Below are 16,280 nucleotides of genomic sequence, written 5' to 3'. Positions count from 1 at the left end.
TCTTAGACCATAACATGCTATAAATTTTATATTCAAATTCCACAATCATTCCAATAATAATAATAATAATAAATTTTATTTATATCCCGCCCTCCCCAGCCAAAGCCGGGCTCAGAGCGGCTAACATCAAGTGTATAATACATTCACATAAAATCAGACAATCAATTAAAATACATCCTCAGATCAGATAAGAATCAGAATAAAATCCAATCGGATGGCAGCCCGCAGATTAGGGTTGGGGACCTGAAATGCTCCCCAGGCCCAACTGTTTGTGCTGAACTTATATGGGCCTGTGAGAAAAATTGGGAAAATTCCATAACTATATGATGACCAATATCTATCGCCCAGTGTATCATTAAAGATTCTACTTGCTCATCCTTTGTCTCCCATTCCAATAATATTTTATACATTTTAGACAAGAAGTTTACATTACATTCCAACAGGTCTCTCTCCAATTGTGATTTGTTCCCCAAACAAAGAGGTCTCTGTGTGCAATGGCTGAGATGAAGAATACAGAGCCTGTGTAGAGAACATCTTCATAAATTGCCTTTAAGCTGGCCGGCGAGCAGTCTTTAGCTGGGACCTTCCTGGTGAAGGAACTGGAGGTAATGGAAGCTCCCGTCCTGCCCCCGTCTATGGGTAGATCGCCTGTCCCCCTTTCTCAAGTTTCTCCGCCTGGCCACGGAGAACGGGAGCGGAATGGGTGGAATTGCAGAGCGAGCGAGGTGGGCGGGCTCGGCCTCCCTTCCTGTGGGTTGTTGTTTAGTCGTCTAGTCGTGTCCGACTCTTCGTGACCCCCTGGACCAGATCACGCCAGGCACTTCTGTCCTCCACTGCCTCCCGCAGTTTGATCAAACTCATGCTGGTAGCTTCAAGAACACCATCCAACCATCTCATTCTCTGTGGTCCCCTTCTCCTTGTGCCCTCCATCTTTCCCAACATCAGGGTCTTTTCCAGGGAGTCTTCTCTTCTCATGAGGGGGCCAAAGTATTGGAGCCTCAGCTTCACGATCTGTCCTTCCAGTGAGCGCTCAGGGCTGATTTCCTTCAGAATGGAGAGGTTTGATCTTCTTGCAGTCCACAGGACTCTCAAGAGTCTCCTCCAGCACCATAATTCAAAAGCATCAATTCTTCGGCGATCAGCCTTCTTTATGGTCCAGCTCTCACTTCCATACATCACTACTGGGAAAACCATGGCTTTTACTATACGGACCTTTGTTGGCAAGGTGATGTCTCTGCTTTTTAAGATGTTGTCTAGGTTTGCCATCGCCTTTCTCCCAAGGATCAGGCGTCTTTTAATTTCGTGACTGCTGTCACCATCTGCACTGATCATGGAGCCCAAGAAAGTAAAATCTCTCACTGCCTCCATTTCTTCCCCTTCTATTTGCCAGGAGGTGATGGGCCCAGTGGCCATGATCTTCGTTTTTTTGATGTTGAGCTTCAGACCATATTTTGCGCTCTCATCTTTCACCCTCATTAAAAGGTTCTTTAATTCCTCTTCACTTTCTGCCATCAAGGTTGTGTCATCTGCATATCTGAGGTTGTTGATATTTCTTCCGGCAATCTTAATTCCGGCTTGGGATTCATCCAGCCCAGCCTTTCGCATGATGAATGCTGCATATAAGTTAAATAAGCAGGGAGACAATATACAGCCTTGCCGTATTCCTTTCCCAATTTGGAACCAATCAGTTGTTCCATATCCAGTTCTAACTGTAGCTTCTTGTCCCACATAGAGATTTCTCAGGAGACAGATGAGGTGATCAGGCACTCCCATTTCTTTAAGAACTTGCCATAGGTTGCTGTGGTCAACACAGTCAAAGGCTTTTGCATAGTCAATGAAGCAGAAGTAGATGTCTTTCTGGAACTCTCTAGCTTTCTCCATAATCCAGCGCATGTTTGCAATTTGGTCTCTGGTTCCTCTGCCTCTTCTAAATCCAGCTTGCACTTCTGGGAGTTCTCGGTCCACATACTGCTTGAGCCTTCCTTGTAGAATTTTAAGCATAACCTTGCTAGCGTGTGAAATGAGTGCAACTGTGCGGTAGTTGGAGCATTCTTTGGCACTGCCTTTCTTTGGGATTGGGATGTAGACTAATCTTCTCCAATCCTCTGGCCACTGCTGAGTTTTCCAAACTTCCTGTGGGTAGACTGAGCCAACTCGCGCAACGGTTCCTTTCCAGCCGGCCGGCGAGCAGGTAGACAAGGTGGCTGTCGGGGGGGGGGGGCTTCCAGCGGGTACACCGGGCGGCCGCCGATGCCCTCAGTCAGAAGCATGTGAAGGGCCCTCTGGGCCGCTGCTAGACTGGGTAGCCGTTCCCTTCCTCCGGGTAGACCGGGACCGTGTGCCACCAACTGGGTAGACTAGGGCAGCTGTCGGTGCCTTTGCTTGGGAGCGCTGGGGCGCCGCCATCCAGCCAGCTGCTAAACTGGGAGGCCGTTCCCTTCCTCAGGGTAGACCGGGACGCCCCTTCCACCGTGGATCTTCTGTGGCATTGCTGAGCGGATAGATCAGGGCAACCGCTGAGCCCCTTTGCTTAGGAGCGCAGGGGCGCCCCCAGGCAGCTGACAAAGAGATAGGCACGGTGGCCGCTCCCTTCCTTCCACCAGGTGGACCGGGTGGCATAGTAACCAGATATACCGCTCAGGGCCCGGTCTATCTGATGGAAGGGAACCCACACTCACCCACGAGGTGGGTCCCGGAAGGCAGGAGGAGGACAGGAGGAGAACCAAAGGAAAACGAGCCAAAGGCAAAAGGGGGGGGGAGGGGCGGCCCGGTCTATCTGTTCTGCCGGTAGGATTTCTTAGCCCCTTTTCTTGGAAAACTCCCCCCCCCTTTTGTTTGTCTCTTCAAGCTTTTTCTCATTTCTGTGCTTCATTGCGTAAACCTACTCCCAAGTAAATTTCCTTTGATGAGGAAACAGCAACCTGGCTGGTCAGTATTTGCCAGAAACCACATTGGCTGCAAAAGGTACTCAGCCCTTCTCCCTCCCCTGTGAGTGATTATATACTCCATCACCATCACAGTACAAAGGAAAGCATTGACACTTGCTTCATCCCTGAGTTAAGTAGAATAAACACCTTTGTCTTGTCCGTCATCTCACTATTGGGTGGGTAGGCATTGTGACTGAGATGGTTACCTGTCTGACACTGGGGCAGAATATCACCCGTCATGACTCTCACTCACCCCTCCCCTTATACCTTCCCTGGGTCCTAAATGCCATTGGAATTGATGGGATTGATACAAGTGATTTATTATGAATTTCTAAAGTTTTCCCACTGAGCCAGTACATAGATACATTTATCAGTGAAATGCCACATTTGATATTGACACTTCCCCGGTTGTTCCTTTGTTGGAGACCTGGGGCTCAGAGGGGAGTCACAGGCGCCTTCTGCAAACTGATCGGCTCTTGTTTTCTTGCTCCTTTGAGCTGATTAGTATTCCATCACTAGTGGAAAAGGCATTTTGGATTCATCCCTGGGGGGGGGGGAGCTTTGTTGGGGCCACTTGGACACCTTGAAGCATAACTATTCATATTTAAGTGGTACAGGTCCTGATCCCAGGGTATCTCTAGGGCTCATCTGTCCATGTGAGTTCTACACACACACAGTGCAGTTTCCTAAAGGAAAACGTTTTTGTCCTTCCGACTCCTGTCCTTGGGAACCCTCTCCTGAGAGGAGGTGATCTGCCTAAGGTGTCATGGAGACAGGTGAAGACTTAACTCTCTCAATGTTTAATAGGCTGTGATAGTGAGATGCTCTCAAATGTCTCATGGCTGCTCCCAACAGCTTCAGGTTGATGTTAAATAGCAATGGCAACAAGGCTTAGCTGCAAAAGGGCAGCGGGAGGAAACCGAGGGGTCTCCTGGATCCAGTCTGCTTGTGACCACCAATGATTACACATCATTTGTGGCATTTGTCTGCCACTTTGGACAGCCTTTTCATCTAAGTAGTGTTAGAATGTGGTTTCTACATTATCACAACCCTGTCAAAAGCAGAAAGTATGGCTCATGGGGAGGACAAAAGGAGGACTGCTCTGTCTTGATGTTGGGGTGTGGTGGTAAGGCAGGCTGATCAGCACTGGCCAGAGCAGGCCCCTTTGTGGCACCTGCCTAAATGGAAGCTGCTGCAACGAAGGACCTTCCTCTGTCTGCAAAGGAATCTGTTTTTTTTTCAGCTTGGCCATCAGGTGACAGGTGAGAGGCCCCAGCCAACTGTTAAAATGGTCCACAAGGGTGGGGGAGTTCAGGATTCACCCCTTTTCTGTGAGAGGAACGCTTTGCAGTCCTCCAAGTGAGGGCTATGGAGGCTTGTGCTCACCTTGAATCTGTCTCTCCCTCCAAGCATTTCTGTGGCTTCTCCCCAGCATGGATTCTTTGAGGAGTCAGGTGTGGGTTCAGACGGAAGCTCCTTTTCTCTTGTTTTTGCAGGGTGCCTTGAGTGAATCCAGTTTTGGGCTTTGCTGCTTTTTGCATGCATCCACAAACCACCTTTGGCACTTGGCATGAGACTTTTGGTTTCCTTTCTCATTTCCTTCTTTTCTGCAGATTTCTCCAAAGCATCGATTGTGCATTGATAAAATTCTGCAGACTGTAATCAGGTCAGCACATAGTGTAGACTACAAACTGGCTAAAGTCATCATCAAACTGGCTGCTGAAGATACGCTGAGGACCAGAGTAAGGAGCAAACTGCTGAAATAGATGCTCCTTATATCACTAAGCTGAAGGAGTGAGCAACGCTGGCACTCTCCACAACCCTAACCCTAAACTTAAACCCTAACCCTTACCCCCAACCCCCAACCCTCTAGCCCTACACCCTCATCCTAAACCCAACCCCTAACATTTAACCCCTAACCCTCACCCCACCCTAACCCTCTAACCCCTAAAACCCTAATCCCTAACACTTCACGAATAATTCAGTGCAGCCCCATGGGGAGGCTGCCCTCAAAGGCCAGTGCCCACCCTAAGTGGAAGACAAGCCGCAGCACCTGGGGGCTGCCCAGGTCCCTGGCTCAGAAGCCCTCCTCCTCCCCTCTGGCTCAGGCCACCACATGATCCTGAAGGTCCCTTCTAGCTCTACAATTCTATGATTCTATGAAGAGCAGCCTGTTTAGCCCAGTAGCACATTTGCACGTTCACATCTTTAGTATTTGAAGGAACAAGGAGACTGGCTTTGCAGTATTTGCAGGAACAAGGAGACTGGCAGCCGTGAGCAAGCCAGGCAGCCAAGGCAGCTCTTAATATTTGCAAGACGGGAGAGGTGAGGAATGGTCAGAACTATGGGAATTGCTGGAATTGCTCATCTCAAGACACACACCCCCCCCCACTTCTCCATTGACCAAAAACCTATAAAAACCCCATATTCCAAAAAGTCAGTTGGCTCTTCCAGCTGCAACAGAGAAGAACTTGCTCAGTGCTCCTAAGGAATCAGTGCACATCTGCTTCACCTAACGACAGCTATAGACTTTCTCACCCCCTACATTTCTTGGCTTGATATTAATGTGAGTTTTCGGGCAAAATTGTCCCTTTCCATAGGATTTTGGGATTTTTCTGCTCTTTAGATCAAGGTGTGTATGTCTTGTAGGATCTGCTGCCTGCTTAAATTGTCATTTTGCTGCCTGAAACAGCATTTATATATATTCTGTCACTTTCATTTCATATAATAAACAAATCTTTATATTTCCTCTGTGTAAAAAACATTTTTGGTCCAATTAATTTTTATTGCTTTTCAAAGTTTTCAACAAGTTAACATCAAGTTAACATCAAATTAATACAAATTTAATACAGATTTAAAAGTTGACTTCCCACCCAGGATCCATGTTTCTCTTTCCTCCCTTACTCACTGCTCAATATAGCATACATTTCCTAATTTCATTTCAATACTTAAAATATTTTATCACTTATTCTTTTCCCTTTCTTCATTTCCCATTGGCTGTACAGTGGTACATTGGTTCTCAAACTTAATCTGTTCTGGGAGGCCGTTTGACTCCTGAAACCATCCAAAAACCAAGACACGGCTTCCAATTGGCTGCAGGAGCTTCCTGCACTCAAGTGGAAGCAATTCTGGACATTTGGCTTCTGAAAAACATTTGCAAACCAGAATACTTACTCCCGGATTTGCAGTGTTTGGGAGCCGATTTGTTCAACAACTAAGCCGTTCAGGAAACAAGATACCACTGTACACATTTCAATTCCTGCATAGACTTTTATTTTACTATAACATATTCCCAAAATATCAAATAGAGTTACTCTTCACTTTGTCAGCCCACAAAAATCACTGGTTATGCATCAATATCCCACAAATACAACTTATTTCTCCTGGCGTTTTGCATGTGCACATGTCTGGCTGGTGATGGTAAATAAGAAGTCCTCTTCAGCTGCAGCATTCCATTCCATCTTCACACACACAATCAATCCACAGGATCTCCCGATTCTCACTGTTATATAGCAAAAGGGTCATTGGTTATATCATATTCCCAGGCTTCTGGTCTGTCCATGTGCTTGCCCTCCTTGCCTAATACCAGGTGGGAGGGGGAGTGAACATTATTGCCGTGAAAATATATTTTAAAATTTTCTTAATCCTCTCCCCTATGCTCAGTTAGGTCCATACAAGCCATCTTCTATACTTCACAATTTCAGATTATTTCTTCTTTACCAGGTATATCCAATTTTATGTTACAACAGTTTGGGATTTAAACGCTGCTTCACACTCTCTGGTCCATCGTCTCTAAATCCAGCTTTACTCTAGTTTCTATTACATCTTTTTGTTCCAAGAGCCTGTACAGGACAAGGACTAATTCCTTAAAAACATTTGTATTTAAATGACCCTTTCCTTCCCCTTTAGCCAGGCAGATTTTCACACACACCATCCAATAATTCATTTGCATACAGGATCCATCAATTTTTAGCTGGGAAAGTTAATTTATATTTAAGGTCCGCTCTTCTTAAATTCTTACAATTCCACTGCTCGGCAGAGGTTAGCTGAGAAAAATCCTTAAGACGAAAATTATACGAAGAAACCATCCACCCTCCCATTTCCAATACCCCTCACAGCAGAAATTAGCATCTTACGAAACCTTCAATTAACAGTCAGATAGTCTCCAGCAGCTTTGGTTAACATCATGTAGGCTGCGGCACCTCTTCATTTTAGTCCAATTGCCTGAAATCAAAGGAGATTCACAGCAAACATGGTTGTTGATGGAGGCTTTCTCGAGAACGGAGTCACATCAAAAGACAGAACCCTGCCCCTCCTTTCTCAGTGAAGTTTTCCAACTCCGTCCAAGACCAAAGCAGACATTATAAGGTGTCTGCAAGTTTATGACACTCCCCAATTTCATCAGAAGGATTAAGGGGGATGCTAAACCAATATCTTCACCCAATATCTTCACACACCCCTGGGGCTTTGGAGAACCTGGGAGAGCAACACCCCGTGCTCACTACTGGAAGCGGAAGCCCTATGTAATAACTTCTTGTTGGTGTAGGGTTAAAGGCAAACACATATTCATAAAAAGGATGCATGTTATGACTCTAGCAAAAGCTCCCAAAGCCTCTTCATTGTGTGTGAATACACGTGAGAGCTGGACATGCATGCTATTTCAGACACATGTAACTGTTCTAGTGGAGAATGTGGGCGGCAAGGATGGCTTAAGGCATATTTAACCTCACATATGTTGGACTTTTAATGTTAAAGTCCAACATTTATTTTGACAATTAAAGGGTGTCCCTGTGTTACTCTTCCCATCCAGCTGTCCCTGACAATGAAGCTCTTTGCAATAAGTGAGGCCATAGTTTCCAAACCATTTGCAAAGGGTAAAGAAGTTTTAGCTCCACAGAGTTTTAACTGATACATGCTTCCCTTTGGTTGGCAACTGTTAAAAATATATATTTGAAGGGTCATGCAAGCAAAGGCTTAAGGCCAGAAATTGAATTTGGTTAATTGTTTCATGTGAGAATTTAGCCAGAATTTGAATTGTATGGTTCAGAGCTTGAAGCCAAAACCAATTTATCCAAGTCATTGGCAGTGACATCTGTGGGCCCTTAACTTTATGCAACACTCACACTCTTCGCCTCCATGCAAAGCCTGGGACATTGTCTCTTTAAGGGGAATTTATTAGAACAGACTGGTTTTGCAAAATTCTTAGAATTTTGGTACTAATTCTGTGGAATCCCCTTCTATTCCTTGTTCTTTTAAGAACATTTAGTTCCCTCTGTTTCTGTGGTGGCCTTGGAATGCTATCAGGCCAATAGCATTGCTTGGAAGCAACTGGAAACAGAAGACTACACATTATAAATATGTTGAGTTAGAGGTATATTGAAAACACTTCTTCACTTGACTGTATTTATTGTGTGAAGTTTAATGCAGACAAATACAACTGTGAATAGATTGCCAGTAAGCAAGGGGTTAAGAACCGCAGTCTTTACATCTTGGAGAAGGCTACAAGGTTCAGATTGGTGTTGATCCCTCTTCTCTCCAAGGGCAGGAGTAAAAAGGTCTATTTGTCTTTTACAAAAAAAAATTTCTCTTGCTTACCATGCTCTCAACCTGGAAGGATGTGTGGCTACTCTGCAGGCTCACATAAAGGATCTTCATCTTAACTTCTGTAATTTTTAATATAAGATGTGCTGTGCCTTTGTTTATATTCATACTGATTTGAAGAACACTAGATTTATTATAGGTGAAACTTTTATGCTTACTTGAAAGCCTGATCTTATTATTAGTAAAAAGGGAAGAGACGGGGTAGCAAATCCCAAGTGCCCAGAAAGGATTCCTAATATAGGCTTCACAGCCTTTTATCCCTGTGGTATTGCTGTTCAAACTATTAAACTCTGCTGCAAGAGGCTTTAAGGTAAGAGTCAAACCTCGGGGATTTCAATGTAGGGCTCACAACTGTTTGTCAAACTGTTATTGTGTAAACACATGTTTACACAACTCCCCCCACATTTCTGGGGTTCTGAGTTTTGTAAGGCAATATTGATATTGACAGGAGGGAGGGTCAATTCAGTACACAACTAGATGGCACTGATTGAAGGCAACCTCATCAGTGTTGCGTTGCCAAATCATGCATGACTCTCTCCCCAGGTGTGATGTGAAGAAGGTATTCCAACACCTTGGCCAATGATTTGCACTTCACAGATGTGGGCACGTAGTATGAAGAAATGTTAGATAATATGAACACCGTAGCAATACTCACCCACCTACTAATTAAAGTTTCATATATTTAAATTTGTAAACAGCAACTGCTATGGTTTCTCCCCATTGGGAATTTGATGGGAAGTGAGGTTGTCACTGCCAGTGAAGCTCATTCCATATCTGAAGTACTGATATGATCTCTCTCCACTGTGAACTCTTTGATGGGAAGTGAGAGTGCGACTGTGTCTAAAGCTTTTTCCACATTCCAAGCACAGATATGGTTTCTCTCCACTGTGAGTTCTTTGATGGGTAGTGAGAGATGATCTCTGACGGAAGCTCTTTCCACACTCTTGACACTGAAAAGGTTTCTCCCCGGTATGAATTCTTTGATGGGCCGTGAGAGTTGTTCTGTGACTGAAGCTCTTTCCACATTCCAAGCACTGATAGGGTTTTCCCCCTGTATGAATTATTTGATGTGAAGTGAGACTTTCCTTATGACTGAAACTCTTTCCACACTCTTGGCATTTAAATGGTTTCTCTCTTCTGTGAGTTGTCTGATGATAAGTGAGGGTGCTGCTGTGATTGAAGCTTTTTCCACATTCCAAACACTGATATGGTTTCTCCCCACTATGAATTGTTTGATGGGAAGTGAGGGCGCTGCTCTGATGGAAGCTCTTCCCACATTGCAAGCACTGGTATGGTTTCTCCATGCTGTGAGTTCTTTGATGGACAGTGAGATTGCTGCTATAACGGAAGCTCTTTCCACATTCCAAGCATTGATATGGTTTCTCCCCGCTGTGAGTTCTTTGATGGGCCATGAAATTAGCTCTGTGACTGAAACTCTTTCCACATTCCATGCACTGATATGGTTTCTCTCCAGTATGAATTCTTTGATGGAAAGTGAGTGTTTCCTTTCGACTGAAACTCTTTCCACATTCCAAGCACTGATAGGGTTTCTCCTCCCTGTGTGTTCTTTGATGGGAAGCGAGACTTTCTTTCCGAGTGAAGCTCTTTCCACATTCCAAGCACTCATAAGGTTTCTCTCCTGTATGAATTCTTTGATGGGAAGTGAGATGGTTGCTCTTACTAAAGCTCTTTCCACACTCTTGGCATTCAAAGGGTTTCTCCCCAGTATGAATTCTTTGATGTAAAGTGAGTTTTCCCTTCTGACCAAAGCTCTTTCCACATTCCAAGCACTGATAGGGCTTCTTCCCGGTATGAATTACTTGATGTGTGGTGAGAGCGGTGCTGTGACGGAAACTCTTTCCACATTCCAAGCACTGATAGGGTTTCTCCCCTGTATGAATTCTTTGATGGGAAGTGAGAGCAGAGCTCTTACTTAAGCTCTTTCCACATTCCAAGCACTGATAGGGTTTCTCCCCAGTGTGAATTCTTTGATGGGAAGTGAGAGCGGTGCTGTGACGGAAGCTCTTGCCACATTCCAAGCACTGATAGGGTTTCTCTCCGGTATGAATTCTTTGATGGGAAGTGAAAGTTGCGCACTGAGTGAAGCTCTTTCCACATTCCAAGCACTGATAGGGTTTCTCCCCGGTATGAATTCTTTGATGGGAAGTGAGATTGCTGTTGTGACTGAAGCTCTTTCCACATTCCAAGCATTGATACGGTTTCTCCCCAGTGTGGACTCTGTGATGGGCTGTGAGAGTTCGTTTCCGACCAAAGCTTTTTCCACATTCTAAGCACTGATAGGATTTCTTCCCAATGGGATTTATTTGATGGGAGGTGGAATGAGAGCTCTGACGGAATCTCTCTCCACCCTCCGAATATTTATGTGGCTTCTTCATTGTGTGGATTCTGCCATGGTCTCCCTTGATCATTTCTAATTTATCACCACCTACATTGAAGAGAAAAACAGATTAGAATCACAGGAAGAAATTGAGTCCCCAATTATTTAACAATGCTAACTGCTTGTGATAGAGGGAGAACTGACGAGAGTTCAGATGTGAGGTCTTCCTACAGAGTTCACTGCCTTTGTTGACTAGCATTTATGGACATATTTATAGGAACCTGGAATTTGAAAAGCCTGGCTCTTTTCTGGGTTGGATCTGACCCGATCATGGAATCTGCTTCATCTCAAAGGTCAGTAAGTTCTCTGACCAACTGAAAATGGACAGCAGCAAAAACATAAAACGTGACAAAAGCTACTTCCATTTGTCTAACAATTCTGAAGCCTACATTTAAAAAGGACTGAACAGTTCAGCCAAGCCTAACTTTCTTCTGTAATGTTTTACTTGCAGTTTAATGTAGGTTGTAAACCGCTTTGATTCCCCCCCTGAAAAATATAAAGTGATAGAGAAACGAAATGAATGATAATAATAGTAACAACTGGAGGAAGAATAATCACAGACCAACCAGTAGGCAGTCCTCCATTCAAGGTGAGCTGTGGGGATGTTAGAATCTCAGGTGCTATAGTAGCCCTGTTGAGCTCCATCAAAATATTGGAGGTTTGTTACAAAGAGGTATGTAATGATTTTCAAAACAGATATTATGAACCAGCAGGGAGCCTTACCAAGTGAGTCCATGATCCCACGATTCTCCTCCATGACTTCCTTATGTAAAGCTCTCTGGTCAGAATCCAGCAATGCCCATTCCTCATCTGTGAAACAAACAGCGACATCTTCAAAGCACACTGGACCCTAAAAGAAGGAAAATGTCCTCCACTTAGACAGCATAAAGATGATCTACTACACATTGCTCTGTTGTTTTCTGCCTGTTGGTTACTGCGTTGTTTTAATGGGGTTGTTTTGCTGCACATTTGCAGCAAATTCTTCAGGGGAAACTCCTAATGCCCTAAAGTGGACTTCAGGGGGTGAATGGGGACCTGGGAAGGGAGAGGATAGAGGGGGAAAGCCCTGCTGTGCAACTGATTGGGGTGGCTAGGTGAATCCTGGCCACTCTTTTTTATGGTTTGTCCACTCTTTAGGAACCTGTTGTAGCATTCAATTATAACTTTATAAAGAAAATGGAAATGACTGAGGGATAATGTAAGTGACATTCGGAAGCTGAGGTGAGGAAGCTGTTCCTTATTCTTAGTAAATAAACCTTCTCAAATGGCCTTTTTAGCCTTTGTTCAGGGCAGCTTTGTAAGGAGCTTGGGTACAGAGGCACCTGGCTGCCCCACCCTCGGCCTCTCTCCCCACAATGCTCCTTCCCACTACCTGATCTGGTTCCACAGCTGCCGCTTCCCCTCCGTTGCCATGGAAATATGGATGAGGTTTCACTGATGTCTTTCTGTCACCTGCGAGAGACAAAGGTAAGTGGGAAGCCAAGGGGGTCTGCTTCTCTCAGAGGTTAAGTAGTGCATCTCTAACTACATATGGGCCTTTGAAAAAGCCTCCCCTACTGAGTATGTTTGGATGTTTGTACCCATTTCATATTTTAGTATATTCCCCCCCCTCCCCGGAGGTTCTTTGCCCCAAATGTCTTCCCCCAAAAGATTCAAATAACCCACTGCTATGTTTCAAATGTGACCCAACAGAGAAATAGCTCATTCCTCCTTACCCAGGGGCCTCTCTCTGGTATCCAACAGAATCCTCTCTGCTTCAGAGGAATCCGTGCCCATTTCTGCAAACAGATAATTTCCCTGAAATCACAGAATGACAGAGTTAGAAGGGACTCCAAGGATCATCTAGTCTGCAATGCAGGAACTTCAACAAGTATTCCAAACAGAGTTAGAAAAGGAACGGCAGAGGCAAAAACATTAGGGGTATCAGGTAGCATTCCATGGATGCTTTCCAAAAAAGATGTGCCATTGGTCAAGAATTTGAGGATACCCTACCTCATGTTCAGAGCCCCTTGGGAGTATTCAGAGGAAAGTCTCACCTGCTGTTCTGCCTCCTTCCTCTCCTCTGCCTGACTCAGGAGGAAGCCTTCGGCCAGGGCCACCGCCTGGGCACTGGTCTTCGCTCCACATTCCCTCACCCAGCTCTCCATCTCCGGTGGAAGGGCAGCCAGGAACTGCTCCAAGATCACCAAGTCAAGCATCTCAGCTTTCGTATGCCTTTCTGGCTTTAGCCATTGACGGTCAAAGTGGTAGAGTCGACTGCAAAACTCTCGGGGACCTTTGACCTCTTGGTAGCAGAACTGCTGGCTCTGCACATCAGAGCGAAGGGTGTCCTCCTCACCCAGGATCTGCACAGAGTTTTCCCAGAATCCCCTGCTGCTCCCCATTAGGATGAAATTGCCTCTTCCTCCTCCAGGGTCAGCTGAGTCTTGCTCATCCACCTGTGCTCTCAAGAAACCTCCAAGGGATCAGAAAGAATCTTTTTTTTTCTTCTGCCAAGTTCTGTCTGTCCAAATTAGAGGTGCTAGAAAAGTCCTACAAAGCACAAACACATTGTTCTGTTATAAAATGGATACACTGTCAGGAGAAGAAAAAAATGTTTCCTCAGCAAGCATGGATGAGCCTTGCAAGGAATCAGGCCTGGACTATACCACGGCACTGACTTGAACTTTCTTTTCAAAGTTAAAAAGGAAGGAGGAGAAGCCCCTATTTCTCCTAGTGCTTTCTCGGTAGCGGCACCCTCCCTGTGGAATGCCCTCCCTTCAGATGTCAAGGAGATAAAGAACTACATAACTTTTAGAAGACATCTGAAGGCAGTCATATATCTGGAAGTTTTTAATATCTGATGTTTTAATTTGTTTTTATATATGCTGTAAACCAGCCAGAGTGGCTGGGGAAACCCAGCCAGATGGACAAGGTATAAATAACAAACAACAACACTAGAAAAGTTACCATGCAAAATGTGCAGGCACCTTAAGGGATTTCTGTGAGATGAGTCAGCCTGGTTGCTCCTGCCTTTCGGTGTTTTCAGTCAATGAATGAAATCAGAACTGCAACTGATGAATGAGGAATTTGGACTGCCATTTTTGTCTACAGGAGTAGAAATCATATATTGAACAGATGGAAAGCTCTTTAATCTGAGCAGGCTGAAATAAAAGAGTAAGATTACCGTACCTTCTGTCGTAGAGCTTCAGTATGCTCATGACAATGTAGTGTACGCACACTCAGAGGATGACCTCCAAACCATGCTAAATATCTTTGCAGAAGCTTACAAAAAGCTTGGCCTGTCGCTCAACATCCAAAAAACCAAAGTGCTGCACCAACAAGTGTAAAACAACCCCTCTGCAGCACCACAAATCCAACTTGATGGTGTTATGTTGGGAAGTGTTAATCACTTCTCCTACCTGGACAGTTATCTTTCCACAAGGGCCGACATTGATGCCGAAATCCAGCATCGTCTGAGCTCTGCAAGTGCTGTATTCTCCTAACTGAAGTGCAGAGTGTTTGAGGACAGAGACATTCATAGAGAAATCAAAAGGCTAGTTGGGGTGTGTGTGGTTCCCCCCCCCCCACCAAAAGGCTTGTTTACAAAGCTATTGTACTACCAACCTTACTGTCTGCTTGTGAAACATGGAACACTTATAAATGCCATCTCCAACTTCTGTAAAGGTTCCATCAATGGTGTCTCAGAAAAATTTTACACATCTCCTGGGAAGACAAGTGAACTAATGTCAGTGTACTGGAAGAAGGAACAATCACCAGTGTCAAAGCAATGATACTTCAACATCATCTGCGTTGGACTGGTCATGTTGTGCGGATGCCTAATTAGAATCCTAGAGTTGGAAGAGACCACAAGGGCCATCGAGTCCAACCCCCTGCCAAGCAGGAAACACCATCAGAGCACTCCTGACATATGGTTGTCAAGCCTCTGCTTAAAGACCTCCAAAGAAGGAGACTCCACCACACAATTATCATCTTCCAAAGCAACTACTCTATTCCGAACTTAAAAATGGAAAGTGTAATGCTGGTGGTCAACAAAAGAGGTTTAAAGACTGTCTCAGGGCAAATCTAAAAAAAGTAGTATAAACACCGACAACTGGGAAACACTGGCCTGTGAGCGCTCCAGTTGGAGAACAGAATTTACCAAAGGTGTTGTGGACTTTGAAGAATGTTTTTCTTCAACTCAGGATGAAAGGGTGAAACGAGCTAAGAAGGCGGCACTTATGGCAAGCCCTCACCGGAATCAACTCCCGCCCAGAAACCTATGTCCCCACTGTGGAAGGACGTGTGGATCCATAATTGTCCTCTGTTAAGAATGTGTTCATGGAAGGCAATCTTACTTGGCTACGAGGGATCGCTAAAGAAAAGAAGAAGACCCCATAGCCTCTGCTCCTAGATTTGGAGCCCCCCCGTCCCCCCCCCCCACCTCCATGCACAAGCTAAACAGTCCCTCCACGCCGCCTCCGCCTGCAGCCCGGGGCTCTTAATTCTCCGCGATGCTCCGCAAGGGACAAGAGAGAGGAATCTCACCCGGTCCCAGAAGGCGCCAAGGACGCAGCTCTACAAAAGAGGGAGACCGCAGCCCCTCTTCCCTGGCAGGAAGTGACGCAAAAGGAGGTTCCTTTGCCCGCCCCCGTCCCACCTTCATTTCCTGTCCTCGACAGGCGCCATTTCAGGAGAGACGGTGAGGGTGGGAAGAGGCGACGGGCTGCCCGGCGACGTGACGCCACAGCGCCATCTTGAAAGAGGGCGAGAAGCCGGCGGAAACGCGGACATCCTGGAAAAGGATGGGGCGGGGAGAGGAAAGGTGGCGGAAAGAGTGGGAGCATTTGCACATACACGTGTCCACAAAACCCCAAGACTCCTGCAGGTGATTGCAGGTAATGCAACAGGAGCCCTTCTGCAAATGGCTTTTGCAGCGTAACTCAGTTAAATGGTAACAAAGTATCCAGATGCGCCTATTTACAGTGGATATTTTCACTTAGCCCTGTTTCTCTACGAATCCACCAATTTCTTAGTTAAATACTAATGTAAAATCGCGAGTGGGAATTGCAGGCGAAAAAGGACACGCCTGCGGAGACAAAAGCTCATACCAATAACTAACTTAGTTAGTCTCTAAGATGCTACTGGAAGGATTTTTTTTATTATTTTATTTTGTTTTGTTTCGACTACGACAGACCAACACGGCTACCTACCTGTAACTAGAAATTTGGGGGGGAAGTTGTTCAGCAGGCGCCTGAATAGCCACGGCGCAGGCGCCTGCCCGAAATCAAGAGGCAGGGAGTTCCAAAGGGCAGGCGAGGACCCGTCAAGCTCTTCGTTGCTTAGGCGAAGAGGCAAACTCGAATGGATCGCTC

General features: G+C 45.4%; 1 protein-coding gene across 17 annotated transcripts; it reads right to left on the bottom strand.

Moving 5' to 3' along the window:
• Positions 1–5,691: 5,691 nt before the first annotated feature.
• On the bottom strand, positions 5,692–15,628 carry LOC308574491 (uncharacterized protein). Of its 17 annotated transcripts, none has more exons than XM_081172358.1 (8): positions 15,566–15,628; positions 14,533–14,631; positions 13,896–14,069; positions 12,963–13,458; positions 12,642–12,723; positions 12,299–12,378; positions 11,650–11,776; positions 5,692–10,974 (listed from the first exon to the last, which is right to left on the bottom strand). In XM_081172358.1, the coding sequence occupies exons 4-8, from the start codon at positions 13,308–13,310 to the stop codon at positions 9,233–9,235; spliced, it is 2,379 nt and encodes a 792-aa protein (XP_081028484.1). In that variant the 5' UTR covers positions 13,311–13,458; positions 13,896–14,069; positions 14,533–14,631; positions 15,566–15,628; the 3' UTR covers positions 5,692–9,232. The 17 variants fall into 17 exon arrangements, with proteins under 17 accessions (XP_081028484.1, XP_081028475.1, XP_081028476.1 ...); XM_081172349.1 differs by lacking the exon at positions 15,566–15,628 and adding an exon at positions 15,454–15,538; XM_081172350.1 differs by lacking the exon at positions 15,566–15,628 and adding an exon at positions 15,454–15,538 and having other exon boundaries at positions 13,896–14,013.
• Between the last annotated feature and the right edge of the window lie 652 nt (positions 15,629–16,280).

Source organism: Podarcis bocagei (genome assembly GCF_964188305.1).
Source record: "Podarcis bocagei genome assembly, chromosome: 15".
Lineage (NCBI taxonomy): Eukaryota > Metazoa > Chordata > Lepidosauria > Squamata > Lacertidae > Podarcis > Podarcis bocagei.
The sequence above is the reverse complement of the archived record's forward strand: the minus strand, read 5'-3'. Positions and strand labels throughout refer to the sequence as shown.